General features: G+C 42.7%; 1 protein-coding gene and 1 long non-coding RNA gene across 4 annotated transcripts in view; one reads left to right on the forward strand and one right to left on the reverse strand.

Annotated features, from left to right (window-relative positions):
• TMCC3 (transmembrane and coiled-coil domain family 3) overlaps window positions 1-18,440 on the forward strand; it is a 92,923-nt gene that overhangs the window by 34,898 nt on the left and 39,585 nt on the right. Inside the window, exon 1 of one of the 3 annotated variants that reach the window (XM_081210951.1) lies at window positions 16,057-16,189. The exons of the other annotated variants lie outside the window; for them this stretch is intronic. Coding sequence (XP_081067077.1) covers window positions 16,112-16,189 — 78 coding nt within the window. The 5' untranslated portion in view covers window positions 16,057-16,111. Of the gene's footprint in view, window positions 1-16,056; window positions 16,190-18,440 lie in introns of those variants that run through there. 3 annotated transcript variants of the gene reach the window in all.
• LOC308596149 lies at window positions 7,354-11,130 on the reverse strand. The gene is made up of 2 exons (XR_014012368.1): window positions 10,264-11,130; window positions 7,354-7,847 (listed from the first exon to the last, which is right to left on the reverse strand). It is a non-coding gene; the product is annotated as an uncharacterized lncRNA (long non-coding RNA).

Genomic DNA, 18,440 nt, shown 5'->3' on the forward strand with positions numbered 1-18,440 from the left:
AATGGGAGACTGGAGGGGGAAGTTGACCATAAATGAATGTGTATACAAAAAGAGGAAATCCTTCATTGCAAACTGCTTCCTATACATAAATGGTGCAGAGCCTATGGCCTTCCATATGTTATTGGACTCCCCACTCCCATCAGCCCCAGTGAGCATGGTCAATAATCTGTGATGATGGGAGTTGTCGTTCCAACATCTGGAGGGCCACAGGTTCCCAATCTCTGCTATACACTGAGGAAAAACAATATTCTATTAAGCACTAGCTTGGAACAGTGTTGGTTAGAGTTGTATATGTTAAAACCAGTAAAGCAATATGAACAAACAGTAACAAAACTCACAGCAGCCAAAATATCTGAGGGCAGTTTTAATTCCCATTGCAAAAACACGCAGTGAGCCGAGCAATATAAATCTCCAGGGGGTGTTGGAAGAGTTCTATTGGATGGTTAATGTATACCTACCCAGGACACCTGTGAACTTTTCATGACTTTAAATGTACAACAGTGCATATATTATAACAATAAGCATAAACGTTAAAAACATCCACATCAGTTCCAGTTGAACATTCTTCCATCTAGTGATCCCTGGTTGACAGGGACAGTATTCATTGGCCACCGGATGCCTGGGTATATGGGGAGGTTTTCAAATTCCTCCTGAAAATTAATAATTACGGGCACCGGAACACTTCACTAGGGAGGGCAATCCTCAAACGGGGAACCACCACTTTAAAGGCCCAGGAGAGGAATATTAGAGACTGGGTGGTAGTTTTCTAAAACTTGGATCCAGGGAAGACCTCATCACTCTTTCTTTCAAGGTTGTGGGTATAACTCTCTCCTGACCACTCTCTTGCGCCATCCGGTCAACCGCCTCCTGCTAGATTTTATGAGCCATAATGGACCAAGAGGGCACATTGTTTGCCTCATTGCTGCAAGCATCATATCCACACCCTCAGGTTGCAACAGCTGAAACTGATCCCACTAGGTGTAATTCACTGATGCTCTAGAGACCTCCAATGAACATGAACCAATTATGGCAACAAGTTCAGCATGGATCTCATAGAATCATAGAATCATAGAGTTGGAAGAGACCACAAGGGCCCTCGAGTCCAACCCCCTGCCAAGCAGGAAACACCATCAGAGCACTCCTGACATATGGTTGTCAAGCCTCTGCTTAAAGACCTCCAAAGTAGGAGACTCCACCACACTCCTTGGCAGCAAATTCCACTGTCGAACAGCTCTTACTGTCAGGAAGTTCTTCCTAATGTTTAGGTGGAATCTTCTTTCTTGTAGTTTGGATCCATTGCTCCGTGTCCGCTTCACTGGAGCAGCAGAAAACAACCTTTTCCCCTCCTCTATGTGACATCCTTTTATATATTTGAACATGGCTATCATATCACCCCTTAACCTCCTCTTCTCCAGGCTAAACATGCCCAGCTCCATTAGCCGTTCCTCATAAGGCATCGTTTCCAGGCCTTTGACCATTTTGGTTGCCCTCCTCTGGACACGTTCCAGTTTGTCAGTGTCCTTCTTGAATTGTGGTGCCCAGAACTGGACACAGTACTCCAGGTGAGGTCTGACCAGAGCAGAATACAGTGGCACTATTACTTCCCTTGATCTGGATGCTATACTCCTATTGATGCAGCCCAGAATTGCATTGGCTTTTTTAGCTGCCGTGTCACACTGTTGGCTCATGTCAAGTTTGTGGTCAACCAAGACTCCTAGATCCTTTTCACATGTACTGCTCTCAAGCCAGGTGTCACCCATCTTGTATTTGTGCCTCTCATTTTTTTTTTTTTTTTGCCCAAGTGCAATACTTTACATTTCTCCCTGTTAAAATTCATCTTGTTTGTTTTTGCCCAGTTCTCTAATCTGTCAAGGTCGTTTTGAAGTGTGATCCTGTCCTCTGGGGTGTTAGCCACCCCTCCCAGTTTGGTGTCATCTGCAAATTTGATCAGGATGCCCTTGAGTCCATCATCCAAGTCGTTGATAAAGATGTTGAATAAGACCGGGCCCAAGACAGAACCCTGTGGCACCCCACTAGTCACTCTTCTCCAGGATGAAGAGGAACCATTGATGAGCACCCTTTGGGTTCGGTCAGTCAGCCAGTTACTGAATGATTTTGCTCTCAAAGTGCTTTGCAAAGCTCTCATAATGTAGTGCATTTCACAGTGATGAAAGGAAGGTGCCTTAGCAGTGCACTCACTTTACTGCCAGTGAAATTCCCAGGTGCTCTAATTGCCTTATGACATCAGAGAATGTGTTATCTAGGCAAAACTAAGTCCAAGTCCAAATACTCAACTCTAAATTTACCGATGTCATGATAAATGAGCTGCAAGTTCGTGTCAGGAGTTCAGAAGGAGTTTCATTTTCAGAGAATTTCAACCAAAGCAACATAAGCTCATTTTAAAGAGTGACTTCTGTTAGGACTTACATTTCACAGAGATCATGAATCACTTTGTCTAGCTGCCGTGGGATCCAACTAATGGCTTAAAGCCAGACTAAATTAGTCAGGGTTTAGTCCCATCAAAATCACTGAGACTAAAGCATGAATAACTGGATCCAACTGAGTGTGTTTAGTTCAGAGCTTTCCAAACTGTGTGTAGTGGCACGTTAAGTGTGTTAGCTCCAGTGTGTAGGTGTGTCGCACAAACACACCTGGAAAGGGGTTAGTTTAACCTCAAGTTTGCTAGTAAAACTGAATTACTGTGTTGTGAAATGATGCATGTATAAAAAGTGAGTCACCAGCATGAAAAGCTTGGAAAGCTATGGTTTAGTTGGTGGGATAGTAAGATAACACTTTCAAAAAATGTGTTTGGTAGGTGAAACCAAGTCTCTGTGGTCTTGGTAAGTGCTTAATGTGGCATTTGCACTGAACCCAGTAATTTAGTATTAATGTTTAAAGACTGATTATAAGTAACCACAGATGAATAAGGCCAGGTAACGTACTTAGATATTCATACTACATCTGTTCATTTAAGACACTTTATTTTAACTATGTGCACTTCACTGAAAACTCTTAAAATTTGTTAAGAACAGGAGGATACTTAATCCAAACTCAACAAATAAAAGAATAAGGATACATAAATTGAGCCATTTAAAAATAGATATTTAAACCTATAAGAGAAGCAGAATGGTTAAAGAACACAAAATTTTCAGATATCATGTACTTTGATCCTTCTTGTTTTATGTCTTTAACATGCTGTATGTTGGTGGTTTCTGTCAGGTTTGTTTTAAGTATGGACTTTTTTTACCTTAGTACAAAGAAGTAGATAATAATCTTCAGGTGCTTTCCTATTCTGTGCTGCCTTGATAAATTTGAATGAGTTAAAATGTTTTGACTGCTGCTAGTTCATTTTGTTTGCATTTTTCTTCCACACTGATGACTTCCAAACAACCTGTGGCGCACTTGGAAATGTTCAAGAAAGTGAACATTTATGTGTATACTTCATAGAGAAACAAAGCAGCCCTTCCACTGAAAGCTGTTACCCAGCACTTGGATCTGCATAGTGACTTTGTCAATATAAGACGTGTAACCGTGCAAGCTCTGTTAAGGGAGTGAGGGAGGGTGTGGTGCATGACTTTTGTCCTGTCCCGAGCCTCTCCATGGATGACTAAACTCCTTTCTAAGTGACAGAGTTTCCTTATTATCAATATGCCTTTTTAAAACCCACCTTTCTCTTCTGTCTGCTTCCCTTTGTTGTGATTGGAGATAGGGTTGCCAAATGCGAGAGAGGACAGGACTTCTGCATCTTTAATAATCGTTGTGTAGCAGAGAGAATTTCAGCAAGAGTAGCTTATCATGGAAGCTACTCTTGCTGAAATTCTCTCTGGAGCAGTTCTTGCAGGGGAGAGGGCTCAGCCGAGGAGGGAAGCAGGTAAGGGGAGGGAGGACAGGAAGGGGAAGTACCATTTGTGTAGGTGGAAGTCCATTGCCACAAGTGGGATGCCACCACTGGATATCACTCTAAATACAGCTTGTTATAGCTCCAGGTGGTGTGCCAGCTGCTACTTTTTGTGGAGAAAACAGCTCTGGCCACTACCACATATGCTTTAGTTAGATTTGGTTATGCACATGCAAGGGGCTGCCTTTCAGGAATGTTTGGAAACCACAGTACACTACAGTTGTGCATAATGCTGTAGCCAGGAAGTTATCAGGGCTTTGTTATTTGGAGCATATTTTGCCAGTACTGTTAGGTCTGTATTGGACTTTGGTATATTTTCAAGCTTATAACCTTTGAAAAGTCCTATAGAGCTTGGACCCAGAGTACAGTGGTTCCCCGCAAGACGAATGCCTCGCAAGACGAAAAACTCGCTAGACGAAAGGGTTTTGCGGTTTTTGAGCTGCTTCGCAAGACGAATTTCCCTATGGGCTTGCTTCTTGTTTTTTGCAAGTTTGTTTCCTTTTTCTTAACACCGTTAATACAGTTGTGACTTGACTTCGAGGAGCAACTCATAGAACGCAGTGTGGTAGCCTTTTTTGAGGTTTTTGGTGATTTTTGAAGCTTTTCCAAAACTTTTCCGACACCGTGCTTCGCAAGACGAAAAAACTCGCGGAACGAATTAATTTCGTCTTGCGAGGCACCACTGTATTTAATAACAATCTGCTTCTGGCTGATTCTGCCTGCCTAGTGGGCTCATTGCAAGCTGTCCCATAAAACTTCCCCTGCTGTTTCTCTCTCCCTCTCTCTCTCTCTCTCTCTCTCTCTCACACACACACACACACACTTTTTTTCTAAAAAAGAATTTAGGGGTACTCTCATTTTGATTCAAGAAAATCACCATTTCATAGTTCAAATCGGGAAAAATAAATACAGTAAATGGACAAAAGTACAAAGATTCACAAAATGTTTAGGGGTATGTGTACCCCTGCATCCCCCCCAGAAAAAAGTAGCATGGATGGCAATTTCACCACTTAATCTTCCCATCACCCAAAAGAAATTAGAAGGAGGGACTCCTTAACTAAGCCTGAAGGCAAAGGGTCAAGCAGCCACTCCCCCATGCTCCAAACATGCCGCTTTCTATTTAAAAACAAAAAAGATTGGGAATAGTTACACAAAACTGTATTTGATGTATAGTTTGGCTTCAATCAATATTTACTTCTTTTGAATCTATTTATATTGCCTATCAGTTTTATATTCCCAGGACACTTGATAGTATAAAACTGCATAAAACTGTTAAAATATAAATCTAACTTTAAAATTTGGAGTGGAGTGTCATCAATATGTAGATGGCTCGCAGCTCTGTCTCTCTGTTCCATGTGAATCTGGAGAGGCGTTTGAAGTGCTAGACACATGCTTGGAGGCATGGATGTGGGTCACTAAACTGAGGTTGAAACCTGGAAAGGCCATAGGGCAACTGCAGGTGGTGCTGTACTGAATACAGTATCTTAATATATGAATAGGTTCATATGGTAGTTGTTGAGCCAAAAAAAACCAACCCTGTGATTTTTTGATTGATTTGTCTAAGATCCAGGACAAAGCACCGCCTTTTGGAAATTCCCCCTGGACGTCAATTCCGCCTTTGAAATCCCGGTAATGTCCAGGAAAATCCAGATGTATGACAGCCCTCTCATATGGAGACAGGTGGTACTTCAAGGAATTTGAATTGGGCTAGCAATTTCAAATACACACCAATGGCCTATTTATTAAATCTTTCCCTACTTATATACACTTAGGAGCAACATCTGCACCAGCCATGTCATAGAAACATAGAAAGCTGCCTTATATTGGGTCAGATCAATGGTCCATCTAGCTTAGTATTGTCAACAACAGCCGGCAGCAACTTTCCAGGGTTTCAGGTAAGGGACATTTCCACATCTATCTGGAAATGCCCGAGTTGAACCTGGCAACTTTTGTATGCAAAGCAGATGCTCTACAACTGAGCTATGGTCCTTTCCTGTCATCATGACAGAAGAGACAATATGGTGTAATGCAGTTTCCAAATATAGCAGCACACCCCAGCCCGTATGTACAGGTGCCCACAGGTAGACTATAGCTCAGAAGATAGGTGATGCAACTCAAGGCTGTCTCTGTCTGGTTCCATGTTGTGAACACTTAAAGCTCACAAGGGGGAGCTCTGAGACTCCACTTCCCAACTCTGGTTGGGCAGGGGACATTAAAATACTGCAAATGATTTTTAGTTGAATGTATTTAGGTTTTTAGTACTGCTTTATCTATAGTAGATATACTATGGTGGCCTGATTTAAACTAATTTGGGACTTTTCTGAAGTTCAAAACAGAAAAGTGACATTTCAAAGCTCGGAAGAAAATTCTTGTCTGAATCAAATGGAGTTGATTACATTTCAGTGTAAATGTGTTTCAGGCAGAAATACAATGAGTATGTTTCTGAAATCATCTGTTGAATCAGACATGTGATGTTACATAGGGTAAGAACTAGCAAGAAACTTTAACCAACAGCAATTCATGACAGTTTCCTCGACAATGGTTTTATCTCTGCTACTGCAGAATATGTAATCTAATATTGTTTTGCATTTCATATGCATGTCCCCAAGATGTCGTAATCTGACCACTGTTGATAGCTGACTTGTGTCATTTTTCTATCATAACTGTAGAAGAACAAATGTAGTTTAATATCTGAGAGAGGGAACACAATTCTTTAGTTGGTTAAGATTTACAAGAGAAAATCTGTAAGTGGTCTGTCTTGTAAGAAAACTAGGCTTTATGTCTTGTGTCATTCTGATTTTCTTGCTTGACTGAATTTTGCTATTATTTATCACATGTATAGCGCTTGGTCTCCAATGCATGGCATAACTATCATCATTCTCATTTCAAAGAGATATCTCTGTGTGAAAGAAAGAAAGAGAGAAATGTTGATGAGCTCATTGGTTAGGATTTGAAACTACACTATCTATGCCAAGTCCTGTTCTTCATATCCTAAAAACATTTGGCTTACACAGATTTCTATTATTGAAAGGAAAATAATGGGAGCATCAATTATTGCTGTCAGTCTTTTGTACTCTGCAAAATACTAACATCTACAGTCTGAAAATTGCATAAATGAGTGCAGGATTACAACACGAGGTGTGTTGCAAAGTGTCTGTATGTTGACACATTCTCAAATTTATCAATGGATGTGCATCTTTGTTCCTCTACAAATCGTGTACAGGGTGACTTCATCGCTCAGAAAATCTTTGTAAGTAAAATATTACTGATTGAGTATCTGGGATTTTCAGTATTTAATCACTGCAATACTTCTTTTCAGGAATTATAACTATGATTCAGTTTTTCATCATGTAGCAGTGAGTGACAGAAAAACTGTTGCCCTTTGCATGCTGAAACAACATATTGGCTGCCCCCTCCCCTAAATATTTGTTCCATGCAACAAATACATACCCTCAGACAGGAAAAATGAATTTACTGTATTTAAGTTATAAAAGCCGGGGGAGGCAAAGTTTCTAAATCCAGCTAAGTCATTGTTGTTGTTGTTGTTTAGTCGCGTCCGACTCTTCGTGACCCCATGGACCAGAGCACGCCAGGCACTCCTGTCTTCCACTGCCTCCCGCAGTTTGGTCAAACTCATGTTGGTAGCTTCGAGAACACTATCCAACCATCTCATCCTCTGTCATCCCCTTGTCCTTGTGCCCTCCATCTTACCCAGCATCAGGGTCTTTTCCAGGGATTCTTCTCTTCTCATGAGGTGGCTGAAGTATTGGAGCCTCAGCTTCAGGATCTGTCCTTCCAGTGAGCACTCAGGGCTGATTTCCTTAAAAATGGATCGATTTGATCTTCTTGCAGTCCATGGAACTCTCAAGAGTCTCCTCCAGCACCATAATTCAAAAGCATCCATTCTTCGGCGATCAGCCTTCTTTATGGTCCAGCTAAGTCATAGGTGCTATATTTATGGGAAGTATGGATATGATAAAACTATTCCCAACACAGTTTACAAGAACCAAGTCTAAACAGGTGGCAGAGAGCAAGAAACGTAAATTTCATTGACATTCTAGTAGTGTCTAGCCAGTTTTAAGACATTTTTAAACCTAAAACATTATGTTAATGATACAAACTCTGCTTTTCTGTCAAAACAATGCATTTCTCAAAGTGTCAAGACTGCTTGAGGGGAAAGTAGCTATGAGGTCAATAACATTAAATTAGCAGGAATCTTGAGATTCCTTTCAAGGGCTGGGCAGATGTTCCTGTTTCTAGAATACTGAGATGTCTGCTTAGGTACTGTGAAAAACTGAGAAAGAAATGTCCTTGCATAAAAGAGTAAAAACGTAATTGGCCTGTTAATTAAATAGTCTGTTGGTTATTCCATTCAGTTGATCCCAGTGATAAAACAGCAAACATTTTTAGAAAATGGAAGAAGTCCTGGATACTTCTATTGCCAATTTCAGTTGATGCTGGAGCATTTTAAAAGGGCATTGAGATAAATGCAGCAGTGTTGGGTATTGTAGACACTAAAGATATGTAATTCATTAGTTAATAGCCTTTTAAATATGTTTTGAACTTGATGCTTTTGGTAAGTTGTTCCTGAATTATTACAGTGTAACAGTAAATTGCTAACGCTGTGTCTCTTTACAATTCAGCAGTTCATCAGTGCAATATGAACAAGGCTTCTATAGAAATCCAATAGACACAACTGGAATTTTTTTTTTTTTTAAGCATATGATCTTGGTTACAGAAATGTAGAATTGCAGCAGTTTCATCTGACTTGAAAAGCTCATTTAGACCTATGCAGGCAAAGTCAAGAGCTCCCTTGGCAGTAATTGTAAAATGGGACATGGACTTTGCATTTATGAGAATCAGTAGCTGATGATGGCCTCAGTTCATTTAAACTCCAAATGTATGTAGCATGAAATAGATTACTGTATCTGCTGTTTTCCATTTAAGTATTCATTGAATGTTTGGGCCACAAAATAAAGTGTGATTGGAAACTAAACCCTTATTAAATGCAATGAACACACATTCATAATTTCTGTGTTAGGAGATTTAGAGAGACACCTCCAATACACCTTTGGGGTTTAGCAGTTTAAGCGCTTAAAGTAATGTACAGCATGCAGATATTTCCTCTATGACTATTCCTTTTTAAATAGGCTATTACACAAGACTACTTAATGCATCATTACCCATTCTATTACCCTGTTACATAGGTTACATAGTTACAGAACTGTGATTTTCTAATTTCAAAGGAGGATTTGCATAATGTGGGGCAAGCCAGGGAAAATCACTTGCAGAAAAATGGACTATGCACACATTATCTAAAGGCCATGATTTTATCCAGTTTTTGACTAATGGTTTTAACATGCTAAATGGCTGGTTTTAGGACTGATCCCAAGGTTGTAAAATAAATGTGTAGTGGTACATAGGAGACACCAATTCCCTTCACAGAGCTACAATTTGCAGAGTGGTTTAACAGTCAATCCCTCTTCACAGGGAATGGTAGCTCTGTGAGAAGTGTAGGAGTCTCCTAACAACTCTCATCACCCTTAGCAAACTACAGCTTCCAGAATTCTTTGAGGGAAGCCACAACTGTTTAGAGTAGTACAGTGGTACCTTGGGTTAAGAACTTAATTTGTTCTGGAGGTCCGTTCTTAACCTGAAACTGTTCTTAACCTGAGTTACCACTTTAGCTAATGGGGCCTCCTGCTACCGCTGTGCCGCCGCAGCGCAATTTCTGTTCTCATCCTGAAGCAAAGTCCTTAACCCGAGGTACTATTTCTGGGTTAGGGAAGTCTGTAACCTGAAGAACCTGTAACCCGAGGTACCACTGTATCATAGAGCTTTTAAATGTATGGTGTGAATGCGGCCCAAGTCAAAGCACATGCAACAGAAAGAATCATATACTGCTGCCCTGTTTACCCCAGTCTTTACTTTCCTGCCATGGGCAAGTTTTAAATTGCAATCTCTTCTAGGCAGAGGCCCGCCCTCACGTGCACACCATAAATAATATAAATTATGTATTTTGTGTATTTTTATGTTGTGAAACACTCTCAGATCTAATGGGTATAGGGTGGTATACAAATCTAAACAACAACAACAAACGTATGAACCCAAACTTGAAGAACTTCTTTTATTCTCTGCTTAGCTTTTACTTTCTATACATAGGTGAGAAAAGTAAATCCAGGTTCATAAATATAATGCAAGCCAGTTGCTTTCAGCTTATGATTACTTTCGGTTATTAGGGGAAATAGCAAATGGTTTCAACTACAGTACCTGAGTAAGTTTATGTAGTGTACCACAACAGCTGGTGTGGTTTCGTGTCTGTTGTATTAGACTGAGAGATGCATTTGCCTTAGCAGTTGGAATACCTCATTTAATGAGATCATGAAAGGATGACAGTTACTTGGAGTGTTCATTGATAGTGTTCTTGTGAAATACAGCATGTCCTGTGTCACACAGCCATGCCGCTCATTCCTTGGCTGATACAGAACTGGCACTGATAGTTGCTGCAGCTTATTGCTATTTACATGCCAGGCCAAATAGCATTTGGTTGAAAGTTACTTTCCTTGTGATCATAGCGTACTGGAAAATGAGAAAAGCATGGACAGTCAAACCTTTGTGATTTCCTGCATAGTGGCTATTATCTGTCATACAAGGTCAAACAGATAAGGTCTGAAATGCTTTTTCTGTCAACAACAGAGAGCTCATACAATAATAAGAACCCTTAGTTGTGATGCAGTGGTTCATAGCCAGAGCTGTTCCTGCTCACTAAACCCTGTTACCTCGTCAGCTTCCAACACCACCTCCCCCCAATCTGCTCCCTCTTCTCCCTCTGACCACTCATTGTTGTCCCACCACCAATCCCCTGGCTCTGAGCCTTCTTCCCCTGGGGGTTCCCCAGCTTGTGCCTCACACCACTCCTCTGCATCCAGCCAGTCCATGACACCAGACAGGGCGCTGGTCCACCAGCTGAAGCTGATGGAAGACACTCCATGCCACCAAGGCCACCTGAGCCTCAAGTGACAGCAGTGAATCTAGAAGTACCTTCTAGCTGCATACTCGCTTCTTCAGAGGGATTTGTAACTCCATCAAGTCCCACCCATCTGGTCTAAGGAACCACCCACTAACAGTGCCTCAGTCTTAGCTGGACTGAACTTCAGTTTATTGGCTCTCATCCAGTCTATTGCCAAGGCAAGACAACGGTCCAGTACATCCACTGCCACACTTGCAGATGTAAAGGAGGGGTTGTTGAGGAGGGGTTTTACCATTGCCTGCTTGAAGCAGGCAGGGACCACTCTCTCTCACAAGGAGGCATTAAACATCTCCCTGGCCCAGCCAGCTGCCCCCTTCCTGCTAGTTTTTATCAACCAAGGGGGCAAGTGGCTGCCCTGACCAATTCAAGCACCTTGTCTGCACCCTCAAGCCTTACTAACTGAAACTCGCCCAACATAACAGGACTAGACAGCTAGTTTTGTGCAAAGTGCATACATTTGGCAGCTTCTGATCAAGTTCATATGCCATCTTTCATTGGTAGCACACTAAGGCTTGCTTCTTCCAAAAACCAACAACAGATAAGGTAGTAAACCTCTGCCTGAACTGTACTACCTCAAACTGCAGATGGGAGTACATGATTAAATGATCCTTCATACAAAAAAATCCCTGTGGATTTAATGTAAATTGGGGAAGGAGAATTCAGTCATATGAGTTCATGCCTGCACAGTCTGGACCTAGCTTTACCGCCTCAACAGCTGTTTGTGGAACTAGGCCTAAAGTTTCTATGAACCAGGTTGCACTCATTACAGAGGGTAATTCTGCTATCTATCCACAAGCATATGCACTGAAATGGTAATAATTTTCTGAAAGGAGAAGACAATTGATATTATATACGTAGTTATACATACAGATGGAAAACTGCCCTGTGAGCTATCTTTCTTCTTTATGCTATCAATGTTTCCACACAGCTTACTTGATATTTTGATTCTGCACAATTAACTGCTGACTGTGGTATTTCCTACGCACAGAATGGTTAGTAAACCATGCAAGCAATTATGGGAATATTTCAAAATCTGAATTAAACCCCTTGAGCATCTGCAGGTGCAATATATATATATGCATGTCTCATGGGTGCTGTTACTTGAAGCTTGAAAACAAAGTTGTATAGTGCACCATGTTTGCTTCTGCTTACAATTTGAACACACTGCAGCCTTGATCATACCAGCTAGTTTGTAAAGGGTACTTAATGTGGATAACACTGTTGCATTTACAGAAGGGTTGAACCAAATGTCCTTCAGATTATTATTAGACAATTCTGTGCAGGTGTCCAGCATGCATGCATCATAATAACTGTTATGAGTAGATAGAATTCAGATTGTGTTTGTGAATTTGAAACCCTGATCCCCACATTTCTGGTCATCCTACAAACATAAGAAGAGCTTTACAAGATCAGAACAAATGCCCATCTATTTCTCAGAGTAGCCAGCCAGATGCCTGTGGGAGGCCTGCAAGCAGGACATGAGCACAACAGGGCTCTCCTGCTCCTGTTGCCCAGCAACTGGCATTCAGATTTCAGCACTGTACCACCTCTGATACTAGACGTAGTATCTTGGCATCATGACTACATAGACATTGATCCGTCTAATCCCCTATTCATAGAATCATAGAGTTGGAAGGTACCCTGAGGGTCATCTAGTCCAACTCCCTGCAATGCAGGAATCTCAACACGCGGTCCCCCATCCAATTTGAAACCATACCAGACCCTGCTTAGCTTTGCACATGTGCTAGCAGTTTTACTGCTGCACCACTTACAGCTACTGAAGTTGGCATCCATTACTACTACATCTTGTGGGTGGTGACTTCCATAGTTAAACTCAGTGCAATGTGAAGACGTACTTTGTTTTGTTTGTTCTGAATCTTCCAATAGTCAGCTTAACTGGATGAGCCTGGTTCTGCTATTATGAGAAAGGGAGGAAAGCTCTAATTTCTTTTCGCCACTCAGTGCATAATTTTATGTCTGACTAGCACTCCTTACTTAAGTCTTTTAAAAATGAAAAAGTCCCAAATGTTGCAAAAATGTCCTCATCAAGGAACTGACCCCATTTAGGTCAGTGCTACTCAAAGGCAACACCATCACAACCCAGGTTGGATGGTGCACTTCAGGGACCAAACATGATGCCAGTGTTTGGCATATTGTGTGGGGTTTGCTAGTCCACCATCTCAGATAGCTTGAGAAGCACTTATTCAAGTCACCCTGTTCCAGTTGTACAGTATCCTGTTTAAGGTACAGTGGTACCTCAGGTTACATACGCTTCAGGTTACAGACTCCGCTAACCCAGAAATATTACTTCGGGTTAAGAACTTTGCTTCAGGATGAGAATAGAAATCGTGCTCCGGCGGCATGGTGGCAGCAGGAGGCCCCCATTAGCTAAAGTAGTGCTTCAGGTTAAGAACAGTTTCAGGTTAAGAACGGACCTGCAGAACGTATTAAGTTCTTAACCCGAGGTACCACTGTATAGAGACCAGTTCCTGTGATAAACAGAGTATAAGTTATATGTTGCAGTCAGCTTCTTGCCCTATCATAGAGTTCGAAGGGACCATGAATGTCATCCAAACCAACCCCTGCAATGCAGGGATTTTTTACCCAATGTTAGGCTTGAACCCACAACCCTGAGATTAAGAGTCTCATGCTCAACCAACTGAGCTATCCCAATTTCATAGTCTTCATAGTTGTTGTTTCAAGGTGAATAGACTGGCCCTCTGGAATCATCTCCATCCCTGGCAAGGAAGTTTTCTTAGGAACCAAAGAAAGCATTCTTCTCAGTCCCATTCATACTCCTTGGGTAAGGCGTCTGCATGATAAGAGGAAAGGAAAGGGAGATTAGTGGGCTTCTCTGCACGTCAGCCTCTGTGTAATAGTCCCAATAAACATTTTTAGAGCAGGTAGTTTAGAGAGTAAGGTGCCACCCATCTTTTGAACCATTAGAAATTGCATCCTATTTTTATACATTTTCGTAGAATCTCAGACAGTGAAGCAAAGCTATAAGTAGGGTTTCTTGAAAATTGCTTTTCCTTTCATGTTATCTTATACTACCACAACGGCATCAGAAAATCACTGCATGGTTCTCTTTTCAAAATGCATAATGACTGAAATAACATCTGGGGAGCACAGATAGATTTTGAAGAGAAGGAGATGAAAAAGTGACGATAGGAGGGCATTTCTGCCCAGCACAATGCCTTTCCATTTCAAGAATGCTAATTGAGCCACATGTTCTGGCAGTTTTTGAGAAAAACAGGAAAGCTGTCTTGTATTAGACTTTTGTACTAGATGGAAGAAATGGGGAGCAGGGAGAGAATAAAATAAAAGCACAAACTTAGATTGCTCAGCTTGACCTCCTGAGTGGTTTTCTTCTGCTCATCAATCAACTTAGACAGCCGTTGCTCATGATTTATGAAATATTCACTGCACTAGAGAGAATATTGTAGGATAAATCCTTAAAACATCTGCTTTTTGTTTAGCTTACATAAAAAAATTGAGTCTCAGTTACTTTGTAGCATATTTGTAATTAGCTTAGGGAATTCAGTACCATTAACTTTTATAAAGGATTGGACAGATTCCCAGGAATGACTACAACTAACCGTAGCTCTCTGCTGTGATAGCTAGTGGCCATTACCAGGTCTTATGGTAAGGGGTTCCATACATTAATTGTGTTTTTTGATTAATAATTACTCTCTTTTGTCTGTTGTTCTTCTGGGTTGCTTTGAGTCCTAATGTTAGGAGGGAGTTGGTGGTGTAAATATATTCACTTTCTCCCCACCATGCTTCAACCTAAATATTAATATAGCTCAGGTGTCAGTCCTTAAGTTGATAAAGTATTAGCTGGAATTGGACTCCACAGTCACTTATGGACACACTGTTAAGACCATATTCATGGAAGACAATCTTACCCGGCTACGAGTGATCGTTAAAGAAGAGCAGGTGGGGGGAGGAACCCAAAGATTTGTAGTATTTTTTTAAAGGGAAAAAAAAAACTCTAAATGAACCCAGGCTGCTGCCCGTGTAGACAGTCTTGATTTAGATTAATCAAAGGGCCTTACTCAGTATGGCAGCCGCCTATGTTTCTTATGTGTTCTGTGCATGCTCCATGATCATGGGATGCTGGCTGACAGATGGAGCAGAAATGGGGTGGCAGGAAAGCTTAAAAAACGAGCACTCCACACTACAATATCTTAGTTGTGATTTCATAAATATCAGGCCCCCTCATCCTAGTTACGTACCTCCCCATCCCAATTTAGAAAGTCCCAAACATTTCGCCTCTCTTTATAAAGAAGAGGTGTTCCAGTCCCACTAATCAGTTTGGCCTGTTTTTTTCTGTCATTTCTCCAACTATCCTTTTTTAAAAAAACAAAAAAACAACAACAGGGCCGCTGGACCTGTGCGCCCCCCCCCCCAAATGAATTAACTGGACAGTTTCCACTCACACTTTTCAAGCAGCCCTGCTCAAATCACATTTGATTACCGATTCATATTCGTAAATGGTAGGTATCAAGGAAAGGAGTTTTCCCATCTGGATCCTGAAGAGTCCCGCGTTTCCATTACAGCCCTTTGCCTTACTGATAACTTTCGCTATCAAAGCGTTAGATTTCCTGTTGTTTTTGTGTGTGTGTGCGCGCGCGCACACGTTTCCTTTGGCTTAATTGCCAAACTGAGAGGTTCCACGCATTTCCAAGCGCCCCCAGCCCCAGCGACTCTCTTTAAAAAAAATTATTTTACTGGTGGTCTCTTGGGATGTGCGGGTGGGAGTGGAGCAGCAACCTGTGCTTCGAGCCCAGGGTGGCGGCGCGGTTGGGAGTGGAGGTTTCGGTTTAGCCCACAGCGCCCAAGCGGCCCCCTGCCTTTCGCCTTCCGAGGGAGGGCGCGTCTGTCTTCGGCGATGTGTCTTTGGCGTAGACGCCGCTCGTTTCCTCCTGAGCGCTTTTCAGGAAGGCGCGCCGCGAGACGGCGGAAGGCTGGAGGGCGTCAGTCGAGCTCGGGGAGCCTCTGGTGGGCGTGCCTTGTCCGCTTCAGCCGCCCGCCCCCTCTCGCACACACGCCCAGGAGGCGGCGAAAGCCAGGCAGCCTAGTGCTGTGCCTGGCCAGGCAGAGGGACTCCGGCAATCTCGCTGCTCGGCTACGAAGGTTTGGGACTCTGGCTGGGTGTCGAAGGGAAGAACGTGGTCACCATGCCTGGCAGCGACACCGCCCTGGCGGTGGACAGGACCTACTCGGACCCGGAGAGGCACCGGCGCTTCAAGACCCGGGTAATCTTTCTGCCCCCTCTATTCCCTCCTCCGGCAGGGCTCCGTCGCCCGGCGATGCTTTTCTCATCGGCACTTGCTCGAACTGAGCCAGCGCTGCAAAACCTCGTTGCTGTTTAGTTTGATTCAGATACCCGCCGGCGTCCCTGTCGCCCCTGCAGTCTTTGGGATGGTTCAGGGCTTAAGCTAGCTCCAGGTTTCCCTCTGGGGACGCGCCTTTCGTCGCCTCTGGGTGTTGTCGGAGACAGGTGTCATGTCCCCAAAGCAGGCTCCAGTTCAGCAACGTGCCTTTGCGATGTGTCAAATGTCAGGTTTCAACTTGCCTTGCTGCCCAGAGGAGCAGTCGCTGGTGACTGGGCATCCGGCCCCCGCTTGCATTTGCGCCTCTGTTGTTTAGTAACAGTTATCCGGACTTGGGACATTGTGGGCGCCCGGGTTGGGAGAGCTGCTAAAAATTAATAGGACGAGAGTCTCTGAAGGGCTTTCCCCCTTTCTCTGAAGACATTCCATGCCAGTGCAGGCATTTTGCACAGGCAAAGACGCTCTGATTATTACAAGCTAGGATTAACCACTCCCTAACTATTTGAATGTAGGTTAGCAGACGTTTGAAACCAAGTGTTTGGCACCCTGAACTCAGACAGTATGTGGCTGTTTGCTGTGTTGAAACAGGTGGGCAGTGCCCTTGGAACTCAGGGCAGTCAGAACAGTCAGGAACCAGGAGCTTGATATGCTGAACCAAATATGAAATGTTCTGGAAGGCCTACAAATCCCATCTTCGTAGACAGGATAACCCCCAAACTAATTGGTAGTTGTGGCAAGAATGAGCTTATACATATGTTTATACAGTATTCACTTGCTTTGATATATGCTAATTGGCTTGCTTTGATGCTATGCTTATCTGTGGACCTTGGGATGATGGGCTTTAGGCCCAGAGAGGGGAGAAGCTTTGGACAGCTGTCACCTATCTCAGGTGTGATGGGAGATTCTGGGCAAACTGACATATGCTGCTTTTTGCATAAAGGATGTAAACATTTGCTTGAGTGCAGACAAGTCATGACAACCTCTCATTGTTGCAGTGTCTGTCCCATGTGTGTAAAGGGAGCGATGTTCTGCATGCTGTGTTGTAAAGTTTGCACTCTTAATTAATAAAGCACTAGAGCTGGCCATTCTGGCACTTTTACAGCCTTTTTTTGTATCCCTGCATCAAACTACTCACCTAGGCCCTCCTTTGGGCCTGTGGTTCTGAGCACTCAAAATTCACTCTTTTGACCTTATGGCTAGGTACACATTAGTGGTTTAAAATGCATTGAGGTTGCGGTGTTTGCCTGTTGCATTTCCATGGTTCTGTACACACCAGAGAGGGAGGGGGCTGGGATGTCTTCACCTGATGCACATTACCTTTTTTGGTTTTCTCACTCCTTCAACCCACCCAGCAACCCATTCATGGGGCTGCCATCTGTGCAGATATGCTGCCATCTGTGCATTGCAATGTCTGCGCATGTGCAATGGCTGTCTCAAATTTACACACCTCCGTATAAATGCAGAGTGAATGTGGCTTATGCTTTCAAACTGAATGGAAGCTGGTTTAAGCGGTTGGGTGGGGGAAACATCAAATAGCAGTATTTCTCAAGGAACTCTAGATAGGGATTATAGCTAATGTCATGTGTGCGCAGCTTCAAACACCAGTGGTGAGAGCGCACAGGAGCCAGAGTAAATGGTAATGTGTGCACAGCTTAAAGCTGCCAGGACCTGCTCAGATGCGATCAGGGCAGTGGCACTGAGGATGGGGCTTATACCCATGAGAGTTTTTTGTGATATAAATTGTTGTTGTGGAGTTATTAGTCCCACCGGGGTGAAATCTGGGCTAATAGTATCTTAGATAATAATAGATCAGGGAAATGGCACAGGGGAAAGGGTTAACTCTCCCATTTTGGCCAGTGTTGATGATCTAATAAAAAGCAGAGCACGCTAGGGCTGGTTTCAAAGTAAAGTTGGGAGATCCCACTGACATCGCAGGCAGTCTCTGCCGGTGCCAAAGATTCTACTGCAGCCAGTTTCTGCTCAGCAACAATTGTGCTGTTTGGGGTGTGGGGCAGGAACCAGCAACTTTGAATAGCGGTATGATCCATTCTGTACAATTATTATTTCATAACTGGAGTGTCACATTGAAATTATTATAAGATCTGGTTTTTGGTTTTGGTTTTAGAAGAAATATATTCACAATACCTTCATTTTAAACCAAGTCTATGTTGCT

Source organism: Podarcis bocagei (assembly GCF_964188305.1).
Source record: "Podarcis bocagei genome assembly, chromosome: 10".
Lineage (NCBI taxonomy): Eukaryota > Metazoa > Chordata > Lepidosauria > Squamata > Lacertidae > Podarcis > Podarcis bocagei.